General features: G+C 41.3%; 2 protein-coding genes across 4 annotated transcripts in view; one reads left to right on the top strand and one right to left on the bottom strand.

Annotated features, from left to right (window-relative positions):
- Positions 1-9,987, top strand: part of mms22l (MMS22-like, DNA repair protein) — a 44,390-nt gene extending 34,403 nt beyond the window's left edge. For both annotated transcript variants that reach the window (XM_080426227.1, XM_080426228.1), the window contains exons 17-26: positions 1,188-1,338; positions 1,736-1,860; positions 2,395-2,540; positions 4,236-4,392; positions 4,779-4,924; positions 5,133-5,344; positions 6,131-6,297; positions 7,023-7,119; positions 8,459-8,626; positions 9,681-9,987. In XM_080426227.1, coding sequence (XP_080282353.1) covers positions 1,188-1,338; positions 1,736-1,860; positions 2,395-2,540; positions 4,236-4,392; positions 4,779-4,924; positions 5,133-5,344; positions 6,131-6,297; positions 7,023-7,119; positions 8,459-8,626; positions 9,681-9,756 — 1,445 coding nt within the window. In that variant the 3' untranslated portion in view covers positions 9,757-9,987. The remainder of the gene's footprint in view (positions 1-1,187; positions 1,339-1,735; positions 1,861-2,394; positions 2,541-4,235; positions 4,393-4,778; positions 4,925-5,132; positions 5,345-6,130; positions 6,298-7,022; positions 7,120-8,458; positions 8,627-9,680) is intronic.
- A 1,645-nt stretch (positions 9,988-11,632) lies between these two features.
- The window catches only part of klhl32 (kelch-like family member 32), a 73,728-nt gene continuing 57,401 nt past the window's right edge, over positions 11,633-27,959 (bottom strand). For both annotated transcript variants that reach the window (XM_080425703.1, XM_080425702.1), the window contains 6 exons: positions 24,986-25,114; positions 23,795-24,437; positions 22,205-22,263; positions 18,749-18,941; positions 17,496-17,590; positions 11,633-15,544 (listed from right to left, as the gene is read on the bottom strand). In XM_080425703.1, the coding sequence (XP_080281829.1) occupies positions 15,383-15,544; positions 17,496-17,590; positions 18,749-18,941; positions 22,205-22,263; positions 23,795-24,437; positions 24,986-25,114 (1,281 nt within the window). In that variant the 3' untranslated portion in view covers positions 11,633-15,382. The remainder of the gene's footprint in view (positions 15,545-17,495; positions 17,591-18,748; positions 18,942-22,204; positions 22,264-23,794; positions 24,438-24,985; positions 25,115-27,959) is intronic.

A 27,959-nucleotide genomic window follows, 5' to 3' on the forward strand; every position in this document is an offset into this window, starting at 1 on the left:
AGTTACTACAGGGGGTCCGCCAAATCTTTGTGTGATAGGAACTTTTACCACCCTTTTCTGAGGGGAACGTTTGCAGAAAATAGCAGATCTACAAGCTCACAACGCCTCGCGCTGCGAGGCGTTGTGAGCTTGTAGATCGGCTATTTTCTGGCGAAGAGGTTTGGTGTAGGGCAAAAAAGAGCAGATCAAGTACAGGTTTTCTAAGTATTAAGGGTTTAATTAAGTGGTTAACTGTCTGAAAATACACATTTTTACACAATTTTATACAATATGTAGTGGGGGGTCCCTGCTTCATCTCTGTCTCAGCTAAGGGGTCCTTGGGCTGAAAAACATTGAAGACCCCTGGTCTAAACGGTATAATATCAAAACTGTTGCCTTGCTCAACAATAAATGTGTTATTGTTCACTTGAAGACCACCTGAAGAGTGCCTCAGTACTGTTCTCCCTAGTCTGCCTCACCACAAGCACCATCATTGATCTTGTTTAATATTGTGTTATTTTTCTTTTGTTGATCTCTTTTTTTTGTTTGTTAAGTAAAGCACTTTGGGCTGCATGTGATGTCATGAAAGGTGCTATACAAATAAAGTTTATTATTATTATTATTATTATTATTATTGTATACCTACCTACAGTACCTGTTTCACTGAAGAGCACCTGTTTGAGAAAGCCACTGTGACTGAACCCATGCACCACTTTCCTCCTTCTGTTTTAAACTATCCATTGTTTTCTTAGCGATTTATTCTATCGAAAACCTTTTCAATTCATCGAATAATCGAGAAGCACGTTTTTTTGTTGTTGTTGTGATCATTTATCTTATTTATAATATCAACGAATGAACTAAATCGATTTAGTCTGATTTTCCACTTAAGCCCTATATCTATTATCGTCTCTGTTGGGTGGAAACATCATATGTCCAAAACTTACTTTTCAGTGTTCAAATTCAAAAATAGCAAAAGTAGCAGATCTACAAGTTCGAAGCGCCGCGGTTTCCAGCTTGTAGATCTGCTACTTTCGATGCTTTTGTGTGACGCTGTAGTGTAATCAAGTGGGGCGTCCAAAGTTAAAATATGGAGATACCGGTAAGAGGTTTCTGCCCGACAGCACCGATATATCATATTACTTTGATTAACTGTTGCACACCTTTTAGTGTAATATATATCTCTCCTGTATGTTGATGTTTAAATGCAGGCTTCACTCTGCTGGCCTTGGACCTGCCTGGCAGTGCTCCCCAGGACCTGCAGCCCAGCCCGGTGCAGGCCATCATGCAGTGCTTCGGCTGGGATGACATGCTGCACCCACTGCTGGTCACCCGCTACCTGCCCCACCTGCTGCAGAACAGGTAACACCACCTCTAACGCAGCGGTTCTCAAACCTTTTCATGTCAAAGACCCCCAAATTGATATGTATTTTGGCCGCGGACCCCGATCTGCAAATGTTTTGTGCCAGGGAAGGACCCCCCAGAAGAAAATTGAGAGGGTCAATTTATAACAAACAAGTTATAAAATTAGAGCTGTCATGGGCAAATAAACGTAAGAAAAACAATTAGCATAAAGGTGTGTTTTCAGAAGTCATTTAAAAGAGGGCACTGATTTTGCTAGCCTCAGATCCTTAGGCAGTGTGTTCCAAATTCTGAGTGGCATTGAAAAGTCTGACTTGACCTAAACCTGCAGAAACCCTGTTTTGAGCTCCCATCAATGCTCCATTTAGTATTAAATACACCATTATCTCCCCCTCAGTGACCTGGTGTCATCAGTGAGTAATGCTGCTGGGTCGGCCCATTCTCCGTCAGTCAGGGCCTGGTTCCGCTGTGTTCTGCAGCAACACCTGCACAAGAACGCTGATGGATCGGACAGCAGGGCAGGTAAGATATACAGCAGTGGTTACCAAACTAGTTTAGCTCAAGACCCAAATAAGAAATAGCATGTCTCTAGGACCCAAACTATTTTTTCATATATATTTTTTTATTGTTATTTCTATTTTCTTTTTTTTAGTTATGAAATTCTTTTGAAAATAATTTGAATTGTTTTTTAATATAATATAATATAATATAATTTTTTGACACTTTTAATAATAATAATTAAAAACAAAATGTAGAAATAAAAGGTAGAGGGATATTTACTTGTGACCCATAAAATGGGTCCACGACCCAGAAATGAGTCCCGAGTCCGACCCACTGTTTGGTAAGCACTGGTACACAGTATAGTTGACATCTGGCTCTCAGACACACATTCTGTGTACATTACGGGTTCTCAAACAATGGGTCAAGAAAATATATTTTTTGGAAAAGAAATTAACGATTTTTTTTTTTAAATAACCTTTCATTTTTGTATTGATATTGTCACAATACGATATTATTGCCGCAATATGGATGTTGAGGTATTTGTTTGTCTTCCAGGCAGGGCCATGGATGAACAGCTGTGTGAGCTGACCAGGCTGGTGTTCAGGCTTCCTGAGGTGGACAGTCTGCTGCAGAGAGCAGGCCTCCTCCAGCCTGCCTCTACCAGGCTGGAGCCCTGCCCTGCCCTGGGACTCTTTCTCAAGGTAAGGATGATGGGGCCAGTGTTGATTTCGTCGACTAAAACTAAGCTATGATGACTAAAACTAGACTAAATATATTGACAATTTCGTCAATATTAAAGAAAAATTCAGATCTACAAGCTCAGTAGGCTATTTTTGCTACTTTTGTGTGACACTGTATAGTATGACGTAGTTATACTACAGTGTTACGAAAAAGAAAACGGAGTAAAAAAAATTGAGTTACAAGGTTTCTGCCCGACAACAATGATATCCTCTCTGTCAGGTGGAAACCTGCTACTTTTCACGATACAAATTCCAAAGTACCAAATCGACGAGCTCAAAACGCTGCTTTGGATACTTTTGTGTGACGCTGTAGTAGGGCGTTAATTACGGAAAGAAATACGGAGATACTAAGTTTCTGCCGGACAACATTGATACGTAGTGACTGTGCGATACGACTTCAAATCAATATCACCGTTATTTCAGACTTTTGCCTCGGTTACGATTAATGAACCTCAAAAGTTCTCTGACAAGATCTGTACTGTAAATATACTGGGTCGAGTCAATTTGTCGATGGATATGGAAAAAAAGAAAAAACCTGATTCTCGACCTACATGAGCAAGATAAAGTTATTGGGTCTAAATATTGATTTTGATACATTTCTGGTTAATTGCCCAGCCCTACGTACTAGTAACGTCAGCTGTCAAATGCAGTAAGAAAATTGGCAAACGTGGAGATCATTATTTTAATTATTTTCCAGGACATAATATCCATCTCTTACGTTTCATGATGTTCCATATCCCGACGCCTATGCATGTCAAATGTACTCAGCGTATCTAAGTCAAATTCATCCTCTGACAAGCGTGCGCTATACAGTATATGTGATGTATTCTCTTCTCCGTGTATCAGTATCAGTGTCAGAGTCATATCTAGTTCCTGGGAAGTCCCGTTTACAATGCTCTGGTATCTACTTCAAATACAGAAATTTCCAGCTCGCATTTACATGCAAATTCTTGTCAAATAAATTTCATTCCTTATCTGTGTCCATCTCTCTCGAACATTCTCTCCCTCTCCATCTTCCTCTCTCTCTCCGTCTCCTCTTCTTTCTTTCTGTCTTGCCATTCCATCACGTCAGCCATCCCCAACCCAAGCCGTGAGGATATTGCAAGTGGGGCCCCCGAATCATTGACAAATCACTAAGATTTAATTGATAAAATAACATTAATATAAAATATGTTATGTCATTTTTTTTAAAAGAAGTATATACTACATTAGTTACATTGATCCAAGCTCACAACGCATCTGTGTTGTGAGCTGTGTAGATCTTTGGTTCCCAAAACTGGGGTTTGGGGGTACCAGGGTGTCCCCAGCAAAATTAGTTAATATAGCGTCACAATCATTTACCTAACCATAAATATATACAAAACCATATTTTATACTTTGGCTATTCAAAAATAGCAGATATACAAGCTCATAGATCTGCTATTTTTGGAAAAATCTTTGAATTTTTATATATACATTTTTCCCCTTGTTTCTTTTCTTTTTAACTAAAATCTTTGCTTCTGGAGGTCCCTGGCACAAAATATTTTTCAGATGGGGGTCCGTAGCCAAATTCATATCATTTTGGGGGTCCTGAACATGAAAAAAGTTTGAGAACCACTGATGTATTGTAGATGGAAGTCTAAAACAAGCCTTCCTCCTCCTCCTCCTCCTCCCCAGGCTGTAGGCTGTGTGTACAGTGGACTGACGCTGCTGTCAGAACGCTCGGCCATGGTGACCAGGGCTCTGGACTACATAGGAGACGTGCTGAAGCACATCAAACCATACCTGGTCAACAAGCACCAGGAGGGCATACAGCTGGCCCACTGGGCTGTGGGTAGGTATACTGGACAGAGGGACAGCTTAATATATATATAATAAATATATATTAAGACCGGGAACGCATCTATGTGTCATTTTTTTGATTTATTTGGCTATTCAAAAATAGAAGATATACAAGCTCATAGCGCGGCACCGAGTGCCGCGCTATGAGCTTGTAGATCTGCTATTTTTGAAGGAATCGTGTGAATTCGTGGCAAAATCTTGGATTATATGTTTTTTAAAGCGAACATTTGTAAAATATGTAGTTCCAGGAACCCCCAGAGGCAAAGATTTGAGTTACAGATGTCTGCCAAAAAAAATCTCTGAACATGGACTGAAGAGTACTGTATGTGTGTCTGTCTCTTCTTGTGATCATTTTGTGTGCCTCCGTGTGTTTTCCAGGGAACATTGTGAAGCACTGGAGCCCCCTGCTGGCCACCTCCAAAGCTCAGCAGCTGCTGTTTCGCATCATAGACGGGATGCTGCTCCCCCACAACCTCACCCAGCAGGACAGAGCATTAAAGGACAGCCTGCCTCTCTACCTGCAGGTTAGCTTTGACCCTTTAAGACCTGAGGCCCATTCTAAAACTGTCTTCTAAATTCTAACAGTTTTTGTGAAAAACGGTTAAAAAATACAAAAATAAAAATGCCATTCATAGAATCGCCATTCTCAAATGCTAGTACAAACCTGTGTGTGTGTGTGTGTGTGTGTGCGTGTGCGTGTGCGTGTGCGTGTGTGCGCGTGCATTCCGTCAGGGAGTGTCTGTGGCCTCCAGTGTGTCTCAGAACCAGGGTGTGTACCTGAGGAAGCAGCTTGGCTGTGTGGTCAGCCGCTACCTGGACCACTTCCTGCCCGCCACGCCCTCCACCGCCGCCATAGCCAATCACCCGGTGCTGCTGGCCGCCTGCGAGGCCACGCCCAGCCCGCAGGGGGCAGCGCTGAGGAAGGCCATCCTGCATGTGCTCTGGTTGGTATCATAGCAATAACCTTTTTTCTTTCAAAAGGTGCAAGAATGATGCTCTTCATTCATGAAGCATAGAGAGTATACAATAGTATACTTTACAGCCATTCTCGATTCACAACCTGTTGGTCAGGGGCCACTGGTGGGCCGTGAGGATATTGCAAGCAGGCCCCCAAATAATTGGCAAAACAGTAAGATTTTACATATAATGTCACAATATAAAACAGTAGTAGTATAAAAACATTATGTAAAAAACAAATGGTAAAAAAATAAAGGTATTCTTTTCTTTTAAATCTTTTAAAAATGAGTGTTCCTGGTGATACGGAAATGAAAGTATACTATGTTAGCTCCATTGATCCAAGCCAGAACATAATCGATTGCTTGATCATTACAATAAACATGCGGACCACTTCTATACTATAATGATAACCATGACGGTTAACCCATTTAGACCTGAGGCCCATTCTAAAAACGCCTTCTAAATCCTGACCTAAGTTTTCTGAAAAACGTTTTAGATTTTAATTTAAAAATAAAAACAATGTTGTTATATAGCAACGGCTAATGTTACACAAAGGGTTTCCTGGATTGAAAGGTATAACAACGAATAGGTGTTCCAGCTCTAAATGGGTTAATGATTTTAGTTGGCTATGGGAATACCGATATCTGATACTAAAACTAACACCACAATCAATTCAGATCAGAATGACTTTTCAATGGCTTGGCTCATGTGAATAGGGAGTTCTAAGGTGCCTCATTATCCCCCCGTTCCCCGCCATGTTTTTTTTTTTACAGTGACAGCTTCCTGCAGTTCAAAGGCCACGCCCCTCCGCCACGCCTAGCGTCCGTCCTAGCCTTCCTATTGGAGCTGCTCAGACGGAACAGGGACACTGACCCCGACCTTCTCACGTTGGCCCTCCCCTCTCTGTTACGCTGTCTGATGCTGGTCAACGAGCCACACGGTGAGTCACGCTGTGCTGTCACTGTCTGGGGTGGAAACCTTGTATGACCGCAAGACACACTAAACCACTTTCGTTTTTCGCTTTAACAAATGTTTAGAAATAGGGAAAACGGCTGATCTACAAGCTCCCGACGTGTTTTGAGCTTGTAGATTGGTTACTTTAGTTACTTTTGCGCGACAGTCTTGTATGATGAAATTATTTCATCTCAACTTTCCATGTTTTTTTCGTAAATTAATGCTCTATTTGATAGAGCATTAATTTACGAAAAAAACATGGAAAGTTGAGATACGGAGATACAAGGTTTCTGCCCAACAGTGACAACATTATACTATCGTTGCTGTCGGGCAGAAACCTCTTATCTCTACATTTAAACTTTTTGTGTTTTGTTCGTAAATTAACGCCCTACTTGATCATTCTACAGCCTCACACAAAAGCATCAAAAGTAGCAGATCGACAAGCTCAAAACGCGGCGCGAAGCGACGCGTTTCGAGCTTGTAGATCTGCTACTTTTTCTATTTTTGAATTTGAATCCTGAAAAGTAACAGTTTTGGACAGTTTCTACCGAGAGAGACGAAATTATGCCCAGCCACATTCTTTCACTTCATCAAGGCTGCTTTCAGTCTGTCTACCCTGCATGTTTTTTAAGAGTATACTATTTCCCCAGGCCCAGTGTTGAGTTTCAACATTAGTAGATGTGATCAAATGACTTTGTGTTTTCCACACAGTGAGAAAGAGCAGCACAGACGCCTTACAGCTGGTGGTGGAGAGATGTGCTGCCGTGTGTACAGACGCACCGTGTGAGCAGCTCGTCACCGTGCTACGGTAATGACAACAATGACACTGTCTCTCATGTTGTATAATATAACATGTTTATTACAGGTGACACCGTCTCTCATGTCGTCAATAACATGTTTATTACAGGTACTACGGTAATGACAACAATGACGCTGTCTCATGTTGTATTATAACATGTTTATTACAGGTGACACCGTCTCTCATGTTGTATTATAACATGTTTATTACAGGTGACACCGTCTCTCATGTTGTCAATAACATGTTTATTACAGGTAATACGGTAATTACAATGACACTGTCTCTCATGTTGTCAATAACATGTTTATTACAGGTACTATGGTAATGACAACAATGACATTGTATTGTCAATAACATGTTTATTACAGGTACTACGGTAATGACAACAATGACACCGTATTGTTAATAACATGTTTATTACAGGTTAACTACTTAAACCCCTTACTTGGTTGACTTAACCGGACTTCACCCATTTTCAACCTTCTTTCAATCTTCATATAATAGATCCTCACTAATGCTCCTGATAAAATTGTGTATTTTTTTCCTACTCAGTCTGTGTCTCATAGGAGAGCTGTGGACGCTTCAGAAACCTGTCTACCAGTCTCCTCTGAGACACAGACTGAGTACACAAAAATGCTGCCATATTATCATGAGCATTAGAGAGGACCAATTATATGAAGACAGGTTGAAAATGGGTGAAGTTGTCCTTTAAATAGCTCTGTATTTTCTGATGGTAATCATCGTTTGTTCAGTAACAGGGGTGTCCTTGTCTCTCCGGCTCTTTGCAAAGGGAAAAATGCATTTTCAGGTCAGGATGGTCAGGTCAGGATGACACAAAGCAGAACTATAAAATTGAAGCCAATAAGTACGCTCTACTGATTAGATGAAATTGCCAACCCACCTGAAAATGTATTTTCTTTTTTACTAAAATAAAAAATGGTAATTGTTCAGACGTGTTTACTCAACGAGCACGCGTACATGTGTACGCACTTGGGTCACCCCAGTCACAAAAGTGACTGGACACTGATGTTAGTCACACGATGCTGCTGCTTCTAGTTTGTCTCGATAAGCTCTATGCACAGCAGCCATAATATCATTTCCTTCACAGGTGTTACCAATGATACTAATGAAGGCTCTGTTCCATTTAGAGTAGCACAGTAGTTCTTAGACCTTTTAATTTCCACGACCCCCATAACTCTGAGAGTGTACAAATGGAACCAAATGGACCCTATTCATTTGTTTTGAACAAAACGGTACCTAACGGAGAACCTCGGATGCGTTCTCCCAAATGAGATAGATAGACCTATATACCTATATGAGTGTTTGTGCTGCTTTTGCTCCTATATAGGTGCTTTGCAGAGGAGAATGAAGGCACGTATGACAGACAGGTGTACAGTGTGCTGGAGACGGTGGCCGTCCTAGACCCGTCCGTGGTGCTGGTTCTCATCCCCCACCTGTCTGTCTGCCTGAGGAACACGGAGCACAAGAGAGGCCTGGGCAGGAACGCTGCACTGAGGTGTGTTATTATAACATCACTGCTACTGTAGAAATACTCTCATACAAGTAAACGCCCTGCATTAACCCGTTCAATCCGGATCTACAAATATCTTCTATATGTTGCTATAACAGTGGTGCTCAAACCTTTTCATGTCAAGGACCACCCAAAATTATATGTATTTGGCTGCCGACCCCCATCTCAAAATATTTAGTTCCAGGGACCCCCCAGATGCAAAGATTTGAGTCACAAATTTTCGCTTTAAAAATATATATATTCCAAGGTTTTCACCATATATTTTTTTTAGCAGATCTACAAATTGCCGCGCTATGAGCTTGTAGATCTGCTATTTATGAATAGCCAAAGTATGAAATAATGGTTGTAGCTAAAATCTAAAATGACACAGATGCGTCCCCGGATTGAATGGGATAAAAGAATCTTACGTCGCTGTCGGGCAGAAACCTCTTATCTCCATATTTTTGCATCACACAAAAGCATCAAAGGTATCAGATCTACAAGCTCCAAACCTGCCGCTTCGCGGCGCGATATGCAAGCTTGTTTCGAGCTTTTCTATCTGCTACTTTTGATGCTTTTGAATTTGAATCCTGAAAAGTAACAGTTTTGGACATAATTAGGTTTCTACATGACGATAAGACTGAAAGTATTTGCACCACAATATACTTAATAGTAGCAAAAGTAAAAGTACTCACCAGGCCTTGACGACCTTGCAGGATTATGCAAAGGCTAAAATGTAACTTAGATAGCATGTTATGTAGACGGATGCCAGGTCATTGTTGACCGTATTATGTTATTCGAATTTGAATAGCTGAAGTATAGAACAGGGCTTAAGAGGTCAATGTATGTTTTGTAATATTAATCTAAATCTGCAGTCTAGTACCTAAAGCTGTCAAATAATGTCAGTGGGAATAAAAAGTATAATATTTGGTATTTGCCTCTGAGATTTAGTTGGAGTAGAGGTACAAGTATTTGAAAAAAAGGAAATACTCAAGTTAAAATTGTATTCGAGTACAGTACTGTATGCAAGTGCTCACGGCTACTCTTACTTTGTGAACAGGAGTGCGTACAAGAAGTTGCTGAGTGTTCTCGGGGACGGCGGCCAGGCAGAGATCATCAGTTTGGAACAGGAGTGAATGAAAGTCACCTGAACAGAGGAACTGTGTGACACAAGGACAAGCACAGAGCACACATTACAGTACTTATATTGCCTGAATCCACAGCATGTTCACCTCCGTTTCAGTGCAAATGGACCAACCCTCAAAGCAAAGATAATATTATCACTGAAACGGCTATGAGTACATTGTTAACTTATTAACCCATTCAATTCCGGGAACGCATCTGTGTCATTTTAGATTTCTTTGGCTATTCAATAGCAGATATACAAGCTCATAGCGCGGCACCAAGTGCCGCGCTATGAGCTTGTAGATCTGCTATTTTTTTAAAGTCGTGATTTTTTTTTGGCAAATCTTATCATATTTAGCATATTCTACAAATGTCTTCTTTTTTTTTTTTTTAAACTTTGTTTATTGGGTTTTTTACAAGCAGGGTTCAGCATTAAATGCAGACACTCATGTAGGTATACAAATGTCTTCTAAATCCTAACAGTTTGTTGAAAAAAAAAAAAAAACGTATGTTGCTATATTAGTAGTTCTCAAACTTTTTCATGTCAAGGACCGCCAAAATGATGTAATGTATCTACAAGCGCATAGATCTGCACTCGGTGCCGCACTATGAGCTTGTAGATTTGCTATTTTTGAATAGCGCAGTATAAAATAATGGTTATAGCTCAAATCTAAAATGACACAGATTCGTTCTCGGATTAATTGGGTCAACTATTCTGATGCTAATTTAGTGGAATATTTTTGCTTAAGTACGTGCGTGTGCTGACAGGTTAGAACAGTGGTTCTAAAAACTCTTTCATTTCAAGGACCCCATAACTCAGAGACTGTACACTCTCTGAGTTACAGACCTGTAAAGGGCTGTTCAAACCAAGCACTATAACTATATCGTTCCCCATTGTCTTTGTTATAGTTGGTGGCGTGGACTCTGCCATCCAACTTGAGTTACAGTAGAAGGATGTTTAAAACTTTAGGCGTCGACTCGTGTCCACTGAGAAACGCCTTTTGAGCTGAGGAGCGCCGTGTGGATATCATGTCCATAACCCTCGCGTGTAGCGTTTGTTAACACCCACAAAGTTCAAACCCCAGACACAGCCAGGTTGTCGGACACAGCCAGGAGGATGAAAAGAGCAGCGCTTCCTCTCCAGGAGTTGAACTGTTTCCGGCGTGAAGCTGCCACCAGGGGGCGCTGCGATAAAAAGACGCTGGGCGTCCGGAGGGCTGAAGAGCAATGCTCGGCGCTGTGAAGAGGAAACGCACCAGCGTGTCTTTACCGCATTGAAAATGGATTTAGCTGTTTATAACCGCAATCTGGACATTATATTACATCTCAATTATTATACTATTGTTTGGTTTGTCTGTTTGTTTGTTTATGCCTCCTCTTTTTTTTACATTATTCTTGCCATCATTTCTATCATTAATGAGTCATTTTATTTGCTTTGTCTTGTTTTGTCTTTGTTTGTTTTTCTTTTTTTTCAGTGACTTTGGTGGGGTAGGGGGGGGGGGTTGGCGAGGTAAAATAATATGTTGAATACTACAAATGTATGTCTCTTTGTACAGTATGGTTTGACATGGAAAACATAAATAAAGTGTTAAAAAAAGGAACATGGATTTTGCATGGCAGACTGGCGCTGCCAACTCAAAAGGTCTTCTCAGTGGACATGGCGCCTATAGTTATAATAATAATTATTTTTAATATGGTTATAATGCTTGGTGTGAACGGCCCTTCTGGTCTGTTTGTCCCCCCCCCCACCCACCCCCTCAAGGAACCCTGAGGGTCCCTGGACCCCACTTTGAGAACCACTGGGCTAGAACAGTGGTTCTCAAACTTTTTCATGTCAAGGACCCCCAAATTGATATGTATTTGGCTGCGAAAGGTTTTGTACGAGGGACCCCCAGAATAGGAGATTGCAAAATGCTAAATTATTAAAACAAATTCAAACACTTTTTTTTTCTGACGATAAGGTTCACAGGTGGCTTCAGTATTTTTGCTGAGTTCCAAATGGATTCTTCAAAAAAAGCACATTAATCACAATGTAAATGATTTATTGTACATGATGTGTGATATTTGTACAGATGCATTATTGAGATCCTCGTGTTGAGAAAACAAAATATTGTTCACACTGTTCTCACAGGCTTTTTCTTTTTTCAGTTTCATAGAAATACATTTGGTATGAATACAGTTTGTTAAAACATACAGTAATGAGATGCTGTGGTGCTGGGTCTGTCTGTCTACTTGTCATTCTGAGATTGAGATGTGATGATGACCGTCACAGACAAGCTTCAGAGTTCAATCGGCCAAAAGAGAAAAGAAAAAGAAATCAAGGATCGTTGCTTCAAACGGTTCTGTTTCCATTTCGTTGCTGTCCGGGGGATTACCTCGTATCTCCATATTTCAACTCTGTTTTTTCGTGAGTTAATTCTTCATCGTGCAAGTGTGTCACTTAAAAAGTAGCAAAGAAAATGCCGATCTACAAGCTCTTTCAAAAATAGATAAAATTCAAAAGTAGCCAATCTACAAGCATTGCTATTTTTGAAAAATGTTTACGTTTTTGTGACTAAATAGCTACGCTGGATTCATTAGAACACAGGTGTCCCTTTTTTTCCTCTTGTATACCGGAGAAAAAAAAGGTAGACCTGTGTTCTAATATGTGTTCTAATATAGTATGTTTTGGACATACAAGGTTTCCGCTCAACAGCGACGATTTCTGTTTGTGGCTTTGTAAAGTCATGGCAATCTCCTGCAACCGAGCTCTTAGGTTCACAGCCAATCACAGCAGGTCTCAGTCCCGTCTCCCACAATCACCAGGCACCCATTTTGTGTCATTGATAGTCATCTTCTGGCCCTCATCATCTAACGCCATGGCATCTGTCCAGGGGAGCCGTCCGTCTGTCTGTCTGCTTGTATTACATCGCTTTTCAACAGCACTCTGGAAGTGCTTTGAAAAGTCTGCCTCAGAACACAAGGCTGTAGACATGATGCTTTAACGTTTGTATTTAACCATCTATTACTAATTGATGATAGTAATGATCTGGCTTCCTTGTCTCATCAGCCTACCGTCGTGACTATAGTACTAAAACCACAAGGAAATGTACTCCAGTCTGTAGCCATTTTGTTTGTATATACACATTTATTCTGCAAAAATGAGGTGTGCACATTTACTTCCATTCACTTTATGCTTTTGGGAAAGAAGGAAAGTGCCATATTCCCCAAAAATAGCAAATGTACAAGCTCGATAAAGTGGTTAAAATGATTGTGATGCTGTATTAACACATTTTGCTGGGGACCCTCCAGGGGGGGGGGGTCTAATTACATGTTTTTTTGAAAATCTGCATATTATAGTGTTATTTTCATAAACTGTAGCTAATTTATCCTATATACAGTCTGGAGGGTATACAGTTCTGAATGATAACTGACCAGACAATCATTTTAACAGTCTTAGGTCCTGAGCTTGATAGAAAACAACGAAACAATTGCTACTTTTTTATTTCTTAATTGATTCTTTTCTTATGGCCTTCATCAAACCCCCATTCAAATGGAACTTATCTACAACAAAGAAACAATAAGCAACCTATTTTTTGCAATATGTGATTTTCATCCAAACAGCGATATGTACGTATATAGATTTGAAGTAGATGATGTGGTCCGTTGACATGAGGCATCACAAAGTAAATGACAGACAAGCACCTGTAGCCCTGTTATAAAATACAAAACAATGGAGCTATTGCACTCCTGTAAGTAAAGTTAAGCACCGTTCGCAGCGAGCACAATACAACTAACTAATAAATCATGTAAAAATGGTTCTAACTGAAGTGTATGGCAGAGTCCAAACCACAACTATGACGGCGGTAGGCCGGTAGTCGTAAACAATCTTGTTCGGATCACTTTCAGAGCAGATTTTATGAAATGTATCATTTTGTCAGTGTGGATGGACACTTAATTATCCTTATAGTCATAGTTATCATTATTCAGTGGTGTTGATGCTCACTTAATTATTGTTATAGTCATAGTTATGGTGCTTGGTGCGAGCGGCCCTTCAGTCTGGCTTCTGTTAGATATCGTTGCTGTCGGGCAGTAACCGCTTATCTCCATATTCAAACTTTGTGTTTTTTCGTAAATTAACACCCTTACGTGATCATACTACAGCGTCACACAAAAGTACCAGATCTGCAATCTCGAGCTTGTAGATCTGACCCAGTACTGTTTTTCTTTTTATAAAAATGTTAACTTCGTGTTGACATTGACATTTTTATTAGGAAGAAAACCCGGACTGGATCTGTGGATCCGGATCTTCAAATAGTAAAATCAACAGGAAGTTAACATCTTTATAAAAACAAAAACAAACAGTACTGGATGTTCTATATTGTCTGAATCAACTTTGCTTGCGTTCGTTTATGTGCTAAAAGAGTGACTTTGAGAGCTGTTTCAGCGTACAATGTAAGTCAATGAGGAGCATATTTTGAATGATCAATTTCTAATCAATGGAGCATATTATTTTTGATTTCTTGTCCACCTTTGGAGTTACATCATGGCAAGGTAACTACACAACCCAAACATCTACCAAAGTGGTCTTGCCCTTTAAGTGTCTGTTCACTTTGGGATTCTATTGATCTCCCTTCAGGCTCTTATCTTCATTTGGAGAGTCTTCATTGGACATCATCAGAGGGTTTGTCAGTTCCTTATAGGGAGGAGGCAGGCATGGCTTGTTTGCTGGGTTTCTTGTAGAAACTTGTAGAGTAACATGGCTGTTGTTGTACACAAGATCAGGAAAATTAAGACACTGTCATTGGATTTGGACCGCAAAAATAAACCGTCCCCCCAGTCCTCTAGTAGTCTGGCAGAGCTATTTACAATGTTAGGCATTTAGCAGACGCTCTTATCTAGAGCAACTTACAAAGTGCAAGGCTGGAGTAAGTGCTATGAACCTTTTGTCAGTCAACAACGGGGTGCAGTGGTCAATGAAGTTGAAAGCTCAAAATCAGCAATGTTAATTAATACAAAATATTGTTTTTAAATATGAATGTTATATTATCAATAAAATCATAGTGTTTTGCCAATTATTCAGAGATACACTTGCAAATATCCTGATAGCCAACAGGTTGGGAATCGCTGTACATATAGTGATTTGGTACATAATATTTTCCATTTTGAGATTCAAATAATGACATAGATGAAAACAGGGTCATCGTTGAACATAAAGGTTGAGGCTCATGGCCCATAGCAAGGTCACAATGTGGTTCCAGACTCGGGGAAGTGGGCCAGTGAAACTTTTCTATTCATGTTTCAGGAGCCATTCAAGCCAGTGTTTCCCAAACCATGGGTCGGCTCGGGACCCATTTTTGGGTTGTGAGTAAAATAGTTTTTTCTTACTTTACCACAAAACAAAAATCTAAATATAAAAAAAAACTGGAAAATATATATATATATATATTTTTTTTAACACAAAACAATTCCATAAAACGTTTTAAAGAAGTTGCAACGTGTTGTGACCTTGTAGATCAGCTATTTTCACTATAGGACTTTATTATTTCATAATGTTTTTGTTTTTTTTGTTGTATCTTTAGATCCCGGGGTTTTAAGACACCAAATTAATCTTTTGGGGTCTTGAGCTGAAAAGGTTTTGGGGGGACGCCATGATTTTTAAACAGCTCCTATCCTGTGGTGGGGTACTTGTAGTGTCTGGAGGTTGGGACAGGTGAAGTAGGGCGCGGGGAGGAAACTGGTGGCTATCCCGTTGGAGGCGAACGGCAGCGTGGGTCCATAGAACACCTCCTCCTTCCCCTCTTTACTCACATCCAGCACCTACACACACACACACACACACCAAATTACACACACACACACAATGAAAGAACAATGAAACATCACCCATTTTCTACATTGTGTATAAAACATAACCCCAAATATATATGAATGGGCCTCATTCACAAAACCTTTCGTAAATTTCCACTATATTTTGAGTGTAGTTTTTTGACTAAGTAAAGACCGATGTGCGATTCACGAAAGGGTGTGTAAAGCCTTGCGGATCACTGCTGTATCAAATTGTTGCTGTCCTCTTATCTCCATATTTGAACTTTTTGTGTTTTTTCGTAAATTAACGCCCCTACTTGATCACACTACAGCGTCACACAAAAGCATCAAAAGTAGCAGATCCACAAGCTTTTGATGCTTTTTTATTTTTTATTTGAATCCTGAAAAGTAACAGTTTTGGACATAATAGGGTTTCCACCCGTACAGAGACGAAATGTTGAATCCCACCTGTCCGTAATTTAGGACAAAAATGGCCGTTCATGTGTTATACCAATTTGCATTGTTCCACGCCCTGCTGTTAACTCATTGAGTGCCATTAACGTGTTTCGCGTGTTTTAACGCTATGGTGCAACGTGCCATTAACGTGTTTCACGTGTTTTTGAAAAAAATAGAACCAAACTTTTTTTTGGAACCCAAGACATCATTATCTGAAGATTTGCAGCTCCATCCACTCCTTGTTTAACTTATAACTGAAAAAGGCTGTATCTCGCTTCCTAAGCACTTTTTTTTTACTTAAAAAAAAATAAAAAAATAAAAATCGTAATGGCCAGAAATAGATAATAATAATTTGGGCACTCAATGAGTTAACACCATAAAAAGGCAACCGGGAGAATATCCAAACTGAAACCAACTTCACCGTGGTGAGAAGAACCTCATAGTACAAATTCAACCAGCGTCACTCAGCGAAAGCGACCAGATCTGAACGCGACAACAACACCATGACAGCTTGTACATCTGTTTTATTGTCTTTACTTTATACGTGTACTGTATCACAGCCCTCCCTCCATCATCAATAAAAGTACAGAATCCAAGCTGCCACAGCCATTATAAAAACCCATTAAACCCATTAAAACCGGGAAAGCATCTGTGTCATTTAACATTATGCTTTTCAGAAAACTCGTAGGATTTAGAACAGTGGTTCTAAAAATTAGCAGATATACAAGCTCACAGCGCGTCACTTTGTGCCCCCGCTGCGAGCTTGTACATCTGCTATTTGTGAACCTTTTTGAAAAAAATCTTGAAAGTGTTTGAATTTTTAAAAATAAATTTGAAATGTTTAACACAAATCTTCTCTTCTGGGGGGGTCCCTGGCACAAAACATTTTCAGATGGGGGGGGGGGGGGTCCGCAGCCAAATACATATCAATTTGGGGGTCCTTATTGGCACAAAAAAGATTGAGAACCACTGCGTTACGTATCACAGCCGTCTCCCTCCATCATCAATAAAAGTACAGCATTCAAGCTGCCACGGCCGTTATAACAAACTAACCCTTAACCCATTAAGACCGGGAAGATATACAAGCTCATAGCGTGGCAACGAGTGCACTATGAGCTTGTAGATCTGTTATTTTTGAAAAAACGTGTGCAAATCTTTGAATATATATAATTTTTTTAAGTGAACATTTTTAACTCAAATCTTTACTTCTGGGGGGTCCCTGGAACAATATATTTCCGCGGCCAAATGAATATAATTTAGGTGGTCCTTAACATGAAAAAAGTTTGAGAACCACTGATTATAGCAAAAAAAAAAAAAAGAAGACATTTGTAGAATCCCCTGAAGCAAAGATTTGAGTTAAAAATGTTCGCTTTAAAAAACATAAATATTCAAAGATTAGAGATCGATCTGCTATTTCTTTAATAGCCAAAGAAATCAAAAAATGAGAACACAGATGCGTTCCCGGTCTTTAATGGGTTAAAGCCACACACACACATCTCTCTCTCACCTGAATACATGCCAGAGGCTCGTTGGTCCAAATGGAGTATCCACCCACCACATAGATCCTGTCATCGTGCACAGCCACTCCAGACTCATTCTGACCTGAAGGAGCACAGATAGAGAGAGAGACAGACATGATTCACTGTGTGTCACACAGGGGGGGGGGGGCATTTATGAACGTATGGCTCCATCATGTCCCCTGAGAGAGACACAGATAAATGGAGGAAGAGAAGCACTGTGCCTCTCTCCTTTTTTTTTACGTTTAAGTATGTTATTATTTTTTTAAACGCAAGGACTTAGTAGCATTACTAACACTATATGGAAATACTCTGTTAATAAGTCATCGCTGTCGGGCAGAAACCTCTTATCTCCATATTCTAACGTTTTTTCGTAAATGAATGCCCTACCTGATCATACTACGGTGTCACACAAAAAGCATCAAAAGTAGCAGATCCATGCGCTGCGCTTTGAGCTTGTAGATCTGCTACTTTTGCTATTTTTGAATTTGAAAAGTAACAGTTTTTGGACATAATGAGGTTTCCGCCCGACAGAGACGAAGTAAAAGGCCTGTATTCAAAATTGTAGTTGAGTAAAAAGTACAAAAGAATAGGAATCAATCAAAATATGCTTATAGTACTAAAGTTAAAGTACTCAAATTTTTCTAAATTTGTGTCAAACCTTTGTGTGTGTGTGCGTACATGTAGTGGTGGGAAAAGTACTCAAACGTTTTACTTCAATAAAAGTATCAATACTGCAATGTAGAAGTACTCTATTACAAGTAAAAGTCCGGAATTAAAAATGTACTTGAGTAAAAGTACAAAAGTATTGGTATCCAAATGTACTTAAAGTACCAAAAGTACAAGTACTAAATGTTTGAAAATAGCCGATCTACAAGCTCACAACGCATCGCGATGCGAAGCGTTGTGAGCTTGTAGATCAACCATTTTCAAATAGCCTATGTATAAAATAGGGCTAAAGTGGTTAATGTATGTTTTATAATGTAATCATGTATGTACAAAGTAACTAGTAACTACAGTTTTCAAAAAACTTGTAGTAGAGTCAAAGTACAATATTTGCCTCTGAGATGTAGTGGAGTAGAAGTGAAAGCATAGAGAATTGGAAATACTCCAGTAAAGTAAAAGCACCTCAAAATTGTACATAAGTACAGTACTTGAGTAAATGTACTTTACACCACTGCGTACATGTGCGTGCGTGCGTGCGTGCGTGCGTGCGTGCGTGCGTGCGTGCGTGCGGACCCACCGGTGAGCAGGCTGAAGGTGCAGCGCGTCCACTGGTCCAGGTCCTTGTCGTAGGAGTCGATGTGACGCACCAGGACGCGGTCGTTGTTGAAGTCCAGGTCGTTGCCGCCCAGCACGTACAACCGCCTCCGCACCGCCGCCATCACGTGGTACACACGCCTCTGCAACATGGGACTGCGGGCCAGCCACTGGTTCTGACAGAGAGAGAGCGAAAGAGAGATAGAGGTTTATTGTTTATTTTTCGATCCCCATTAGTGACTGCCTCAGCAGTGGCTATTCTTTTTTTTGTATTACATTTTTATACCACGATTTTTGTAAACCATTTTTTCACCCAGTGCCAATTGTCTAAGTAATCCTGGGCGCTACACTCCCTCTGCCAGCCTTGCAGTGACTATTCTTCCTGGGGTCAAACAGTACAATAAAAAAATTACAGTGCAATTAACACATTGAATGCCAAAAACGGTCCGGACCGTTTTTGAGGATCCAAACGAGAAGTGCCGAAAACGGTCCGGACCGTTTTTGACCCAATTCTATTTTTATACATGTGGGCCACGTGGGGCGCTAAAACGAAACTTTGACATCACCCAAGGAGTTTCTGAGAAGAAGAGGCTGGATCTGGCTCCATGTCAAAAATCCTTCCGGTCGGCGTTTTCAATGTTATCTCCTTGACTAAAAGCTTAATATCTCCATTTCTTTTTAACGTGGTGGAAACGAGCCGTTTTCGATCGGCGATCACGCTGCAATGGAGGATCGCGTTGGAAATATTATTGTTCCAGGCGTTAGTCGGGACCCTCCGCCGTCTCGCACGCACGCTTTGTTTACATGCACTTCCGCGTCGGGGCTTCTACAGCACGAAACGTATAACGCAAGTGGATGGAAGAAATGCAGGCACTCAACGTATAATATTTTAATAAACCTCTGGCACCCAATGTGTGAAACAAATGTAATTTTTCATAAGCCCAGAGTTTTTTTGTTTTTTTTTTAAGGTTCAGAACCCAAGATATGATGATTTGATGATTTGCTGCTCCATTCACTTCTTGTTTAACTTCTTACTGAAAAAGGCTGTATCTTGGCTCCTAAGCACTTTTTTTTTACAATGTATTTTTGGCCTTGGCACAAGGGTGATATAATATAATATTTTTTTGGCACTGAATGAGTTAAAGAACCAATACAATATACACATTCACACACATACCAAAGACAAAAACAACGATTATTCTAAATGACGAAAAAGTGATGAATATGTGATAAAATATGACATAAAGTTGCACTGCAACATGTTGTAAGCTTGTGGAAATCCTATTTCCGGTGCATGGCATGCTTCCATAGAAGACATGCTGACTTATTTGGAATCCAAATGACTGAAATCATGTCGTGGTGGTGACTGAGAACTTTGTGAAAAAATAAATTAATATATATATATGTATATAATTAAGGATCTATCGTGGGATCGAGAAGGAATCGGAGGGATAAGCAGGATCAATAAAGGTGATCGAAATATATAACAATGAACAATCCCCATCCCTAATAGTCCAGTGGTTTTCAACCCTTTTCATATCAAGGTCCATTATTTATTCGGCATTTAAGCCACGGAAACACCGTTTGATGAGATTTAGACTCTCAGACCCAAGACTTCGAATATTTTGTTAACGTTGGATAAGGTGTTGTCCACAATTCCATGCTGTATTGATGTTGGTAAAATAACAATTCTTTAATTAAGTAATGCAGATGTTTAACAATAATTTAACTCTTGAGAGCGTAAAATGAAACCAAATGGACCCGTAAGGGTCCATTTGGTTTCATTTTACGCTCTCAAGAGTTAAAGATCTATAAGGGTCCATTTGGTTTCCAACTTCCAGCGTGAGTTAGCCGCTATGAGAGAGAGTGATGTAAAGATGGCAGAGATGGAGCAGGTGAGAGAGCGAAAGCGAGAGAGAGAGAGAGAGAGAGAGAGAGAGAGAGAGAGAGAGAGAGAGAGAGAGAGAGAGAGAGAGCGAGAGCGAGAGAGAGATAGGAGCGATGGGGTGGGTGGTGGTTGAATAAGAACATTAATATTTTAGCATATATCCATGCATGGGTAATTGATGTATGCTCAGTGCTAGATAAATAATGTGACACTGGGGCCTCTCTGGTTTCTACTAATGACTTCCCTCCTTTACTTCTAATCATACGTTTCAGCCTCTCTACGCTTTTTCCACCGAGGAGGAACCCCTCTGCACACCACTGGCCCAAGCCTGCTGAAGCTTATTCTGTGTGTGTGTGTGTGTGTGTGTGTGTGTGTGTGTGTGTGTGTGTGTGTGTGTGTGTGTGTGTGTGTGTGTGTGTGTGTGTGTGAGAGAGAGAGAGAGAGAGAACGAGAGAAAGAAAGAGTACGTGTGTGAGCGACAGTGCGAACGTGTGCATACGTGCATGCATTTGCGGGAATGTTTGTGTGTGTGGCAGTGTGTGAAAGTGTATTTGATTGAGGCGGAGAAAGTGTACGTGTGTGTGTGTGTGTGTGTGTGTGTGTGTGTGTGTGTGTGTGTGTGTGTGTGTGTGTGTGTGTGTGTGTGTGTGTGTGTAGTTAGCTGACGGGTGGCCATCTGTTGAGGGTATAGTGGGTGGGGGGTTGGCGTTGCACTGGCAGGTGAAAGTAGATTCATGGTGAATACAAATGAGACTCTCTCTCTCTATCTGTCTTTTTCTCTCTCTGTCTGTCTGTCTCCCACTCTTACACACACACACACACACACACACACACACACACACACACACACACACACACACACACACACACACACACACAGGCATACGGCCACAGACACACACACACACAGAGGTTTGTATACATGCATACACATACACACATACAGTACCAGTACGTACATCCAAATGTTCACACAACACAACAGAAATCGCTACTTTCATATTTCAATTGCCAACCCCCATCTTTTGCATTTAACCTCAAATTCAGTTCTTTTATTCATATTTCCTCCACTTCCGAATGTTTTTTTTATTTTTTGTGCAGATTAATCTGATTTTAGAGCGACGCTTACAGACACTTGTTGACGAATGGAGCCAGAAAGAACATTTGGTTGCATGTGTCAGAGTTAACCCATTCGATCCGGGAAAGCATCTGTGTCATTTTAAGATTTAAGATTTATAGTAGATATACAGTAGCTCATAGCGCGGCACCGAGTGCCGCACTATGAGCTTGTAGATCTGCTATTTTTTTTAAATCATGAAACATTTGTGCAAATCTTTGAATATATGTATATATGTTTTAAAGCAAACATTTTAAAAATCACGATTTTTCAAAAATAACAGATCTCCAAGCTCATAGCGCGGCACTAGTGCCACGCTATGAGCTTGTATATCTGTATATATGTTTGAAAAGCCAAAGAAATCTAAAATGACAGAGAAGCGTTCCCGGTCTTAATGGGTTAAATGAACAGTGAGGATTGGAGGCTATAGTTACCTGTTCAGGGTCGTACACCATCAGCCTGTTCTGGTACTGTGCAGTGTTTGTAACTCCACCTGCAACTCAAAGAGGCGGTACATTTCATCGCTGTCAGGAAAAGAAACCTCTTATCTCCATATTCTAACTTTTAGCGTTTTTCCGTTAATTTAAGGGATAGTTCCCCCCCAAAAAATACGTTTTTTCTATCGATTAGTCACCCCATGGAGACTTGAATTCATGGATATTTTTGGGTTTTTGTCGCATTCCTAAGCCAATAATTTGATAACCAGCGGACCGGTAGGCAGCGGTTCCGGTAGCGACTCTTTGTGTCCCCAACTGGAACCGCTGCCGGTCATCAAATCATTGGCTTAGGAATGCGACAAAAACAAAAAAATATCCATGAATTCAAGTCTCCAAAAAGTCATTTTGGGGGTGAACTATCCCTTTAACACCCTACTACTTGATCAAACTTCAGCGTCACACAAAAGTGTCCAAGGTAGCAGATTCATAAGCGACGTGTTTTGAGCTTGTAGATCTAAAAGTAACCGTTTTGGACATATGAGACGATTTGTTTTGCTTTGGTCTGAGAGGAACAGAACAGAAAAGGAGTGTGTACTACTGTACGTGCGTGAATGAACATATTCACACCTGCTCATAACTGTGTGTGAATAACAGTGTGGGCGTATCATTGCTGTCGGGCAGAAACCTTGTATCTCCATATTTTAACTTTAATTTTCGTAAATACATTTTCCACTTAGTCATACTACAGTGTCACACAAAAGTAGCAAACATTGCCGACCTACAAGCTCACAACGTGCCGCTATTATACACACTACTAAGTAGAGCGTGTGACTAAATAATAAGTACACTGGATCCATTGGAAAACAAGTACTTTTTGTTCAGTTTTTTAGCTAAAAATTAACAGTTTTAGACATAACCCTACAGCCATGATATGTATTTGTAATAGAGAGTCAGAGCGATGCATACAGTAGTTATGTACAACGTCATGACGTTTATGCTATCATGTTTCCCAAGATTTGAACCCGCACGAGAGACCACATTTCTACCGCTCTTCCAAGACAGAAAACCCGCTCGGCCTACTTGCCAACCAGTAGGTGCAGATGTGCAAGTGAAGTTATATTAACCCATTTAGACCTGGAACGCATCTGTGTCATTTTAGGTTTCTTTGGCTATTCAAAAATAGCAGATATACAAGCTCATAGCGCGGCACCAAGTGCCACGCTATGAGCTTGTAGATCTGCTATTTTTTGAAAAATCTTGAACATTTGTACAAATATTTGAATAAATCTAAATATTGTTCCAAAAAACTGGCCTCAGGTCTAAATGGGTTAACATACTCTACAGATTGGTTAAAATGATGTCTTATTCATTAAGTTCTGGATTTAAGCTTTGTTTAATCCATGAAGAGTCTGAGGAGTCATCTTTTTTTAGGTCTGATTTATACTTTGTTGCACGCAGTGTCACAGAGTATGTTGTGAGCTTGCATATCTGTTATTTTCAGCGCGTGCAATAAGCATAAATCAGGCTTTAGGATCATGGATGTACAGTGAGGCCCCATCCATCCATCTACTGTCTACAGTACAGTACCTGATATCCAGAGCAGGTCGTCCGCCACGCAGCCGGCGTGGCAGGACAGCGAGCGGTCGAACGACTGCACGAACGTCCACTTGTTCCTCTTGGGGCAGTAGCGCTCCACGGAGGGCAGCACCTGCCGCAGCTCGTTCCTGCCGCCCACGGCGTACAGGTACTGTCCCAGCGGGCCCAGCACAAAGTGTTCCCTGCAGGCCTTCATGGGGGCGATCTCCGTCCAGCGGTCGCCCCGCGGGTCGTACCGGCACGCCGTCCTGACGGCGCACGTCCTCCCCGTGGCGTGGTGCTCCACCTCGCCGCCCGCCACGAACAGGAAGTTCCCCATGACGGCCACGCAGTGGTGGCTGCGGCCGGCCGGCATGGGCGCCAGCTCGCTCCAGTTGGAGCCCATGCCGCTGATGGGCGCCACCACGCCGCGCACGACGCCGTGCTGGTCCTGCTGCTGCGTGGCCGGCGGCGCCGGGTTGAAGTAGCGCAGCTCGCGCACGCGGCTCACCTCGCGCTTGCGTCCGCCGGCGATGTAGAGGGTGAGGGACTGGTAGCGGGGCCGGGTGCGGGCCGACTGGTGCAGCGGCTGGGCGAAGGTGGCGTGGTGGTAGTCCAGAGCCTCCTCCACCAGAGAGGCTGCGCTGGGGCTGGACTGGAACCCATGGGGGGGAGAGAGGTTATTAAAGAGTTAAATGATAATAACCACAGAACTAAAACTACAATTGATGCCGTCGGGCAGAAACCTCTTATCTCCATATTCTGACTTCTTGTGTTTTTTCGTAATTTAACGCCCTACTTGATCGTACACATACTACAGCGTCACACAAAAGTATCAAAAGTAGTAGATCCACAAGCTCGAAATGTGGCGAGAAGCGCCACATTTTGAGCTTGTAGATCTGCAAATGTTGTTATTTTTATTTGAATCCTGGTGAAAAAAACTTCCGCACACCCAGTCAGTTTCAGAGCAGGTGCGTAAGCGACAAACAGTATGAGATCAAAAAAGAGAGATACCCGCACACTGCCGCTTGCTCAGGTTTGATCCAAACAGGATGACAACATCACTAAATACATTTCAGACAGAGGTAGAGACATCCAATCAGAAACCAACATGTGATAATCACATTCTACTACTGTCCCGGACCGCTAAGCTACAATGTAGCCTGACAGCGCGTCACGGGTTCGAGTCCCAATACTACTAACCTGGAGCAGAGGGTGTGTGTGGGCCAGGTGGTGCAGGGTGGGGACGTCCATCAGGCCGTAGCGGACGTGCTGCAGCAGGTCCTCGGTGTATTGGTAGCGACAGTCATGTTCCAGCCAACGCACCACCAGCTGCACCCGGAGGGGACAAATTAAGGAAATAAGCAGTGGTTCTTTCATGGCCCCTCGTAACTCTGAGAGCGTACAAAACAGCCTCAAGGAAGCCTGAGGGTCCCTGGACCCCCACTTTGAGAACCACTGAAAAAAGAAGAATACTAACAATTTCTCATTTCATTTCAAAACTCATACATTTCACAGCTTTACTAGTGGAGGGCCATAAATATTTGGAGGAAGCCTTGGGCCATATAAAATCTGCCCTCGTGCCACTATTGGCCCTTGGGCTGCACTTTGGATATACTGTATATGGACAAAAATATGTATACTATATATATTATATTTATACTATATATAATTTATATTACTTTATAATTGGAAATAAGTAGGCCTGTCACAGTTATTACATAATCGCAATTATTTGAGATAATTGCAATTATTCAGCATAATCATCTAAATCGTTTACATGTGGAAAAATATACATACATTTTCAAACATTTTCCAAAAATAGCAGAAATAGCTGATCTACAAGCTTATGGCACGTTGACCACGTTGTGACCACTACCATATTTTTTTCTCCTTCTTTCTAGACCGGAATCACCGGATCACACGGCTCAGTTCAGAATGAAAACCAGGCTTTCCTATCCGTGTGGAAAGCCTGGTGACGCCAGGTTAGGAGGAGAGGGAGGACAGAGGAGAGAGGAGAGAGGAGAGAGGAGAGAGGAGAGAGGAGGGGGAGTCACAATTGGTGATGAGGAAGGAAGGAAGGAAGGAAGGAAGGAAGGAAGGAAGGAAGGAAGGAAGGAAGGAAGGACGGAAGGAAAAGACAAGAGAAGGAGGTGAGGGGAGAGCAGAAGAAGAGAGGAGAGGGGGAGGTGTGGAGGAGTAGTTGAGAGAAGCAGAAGCACGCTGTAGTCACACTTAGTATTCTAAAGAGATAGGAGGCAGTATGACAAGATCAAGATGACTGAGTGTCAGGATGTGCGCACGAACGCACGCACGCACGCACACGCACACACACACACACACAGAGTCACAGTCACACTCACACTCAGTATTACTATACAGTACCAGTGAGGACCTCAACATTTTAAGACAGCAATTTTATGAATGCCATTTTTGTGATTTGTTTCGTTCGCTAGGATTTTTAACCCTAGCGCTTAAGCCCTAAAATAGTCGATCAACAAGCACACAACACGCCACATTGAAACTTACATGTGGGTTTATAGATCTGCTATTTTTGGTGCACGCAACCACGTATAAAATGGCATAACACTCATACCAACCCCACAAAAAAATATGTAACCATTAAGCAAGTTAACAACCATTTCTCTTATGAGTACCATGCAGGAAAATGGTCCTCACAATGTCTATTTCTCACATTCTACTAAACCTGTGGAGACATTTGGCCCTCACATGTATAGTAAAACAAGTACACACGCACGCACGCACGCACGCACACGCTCACGAGTAATAGTCATCAGAAGGATTCACTCCAGATTGACTGCACTGTGGATATATCCATAGGCACATTCCTTTGTTGAGCGCAGGCAGGCTGCGTTGCACAGAGAGGGGGTTTAATTGAAGTGGAGAGAGCAAAGGGAAGGGAAGGTTACAGTATTTAGTTGCAGCGAGGTGTGAATGCAGGCGGAGATGGCTGGAGATACCACTGATACTATTATTATCAGGGAAACAAAAAGTGGGAACTTCTTACAACACTGTTGTGCAGATCACTGCTTCTCAATGTCCAAGGTCCCGTATCTGCGTGACGTATGTAGGTGGCCGCCTTTTTACGAGACCTGGAATTTGGCGGGAGTCTATTAATTCCAATGGGAGCTGTGTTCAAGCGAAGGTGAACACAGCTTTTGAACAAGTCTTTTCCCCATGGTCACGGAACTAAATATTGGACCCAATCGCCACAAGCCACATAATATATCTTTTACATTTTGACAATAAAATGGCTTTTTTCAGAGAAACACATCAGGAGAAAATCTACTTTATTATCGACCTTTCTCTGTCCCAGCAACACTCTCTCGCAAGATCTAGCACCAGTAAACATAGGATGTTCGCAAGAGCTTAGGACGGCGCCCATTTAGGAGACTATTTTGCATGCAATTTGTGTACTATTTTGCCTCTAGTGGCTCAAATTGGGATGGCGTGAGTACAAGACCTAGAAACATGAATATAGAAACTGGGCAGAAAACATCACACATAAACAACCAGGGAAACGAGACTAAAGACAAACCAAACAAGAAACATGAACGCAACTAAATGATCCAAAGGCTGATGAACATACTGTAGCCAAAACTGAGAGGAAAGTAAATGTCCAGGGACCAGAGAACAGAGGAGCAGACCATGACACAGATCAGTCATCATAGTTACTAGTAAACAGTTCTGTCGGGCAGAAACCTCTTATACCCATATTTTAATTAACGCACTACTTGATCATACTACAGTGTCACACAAAAGCGTCAAAAGTAGCAGATCCACAAGCTTGTGCTGCGTTTCGAGCTTGTAGATCTGCTACCTTTGCAATTTTTGTATTTGAATCCTGAAAATTAACAGTTTTCACCCGACAGAGACGAAATAGCAAATCTACATCATTACAAACTGTGAATTGGGGATCTCACAGCTTTAAAGGACCAGTCTGGTGGTCTGGTATATCTAGCCCATTGACTGTGTATCTCATAGGCCTATCACAATTATTTCATAATCGCCTAATCATCACAATTGTTTCCATGTTGAAAAAATGTGCTTACATTTTAACAGCAGCTAATAGTCATTATATTTGCTAAATCCAGTTCCATGTTTTATATCTTATTTTATTTATTTTAATATTTGTTTATTTTGTCTTTATTTTTTA

This window comes from Gymnoscopelus braueri (assembly GCF_963280865.1).
Source record: "Gymnoscopelus braueri genome assembly, chromosome: 4".
Classification (NCBI taxonomy): domain Eukaryota; kingdom Metazoa; phylum Chordata; class Actinopteri; order Myctophiformes; family Myctophidae; genus Gymnoscopelus; species Gymnoscopelus braueri.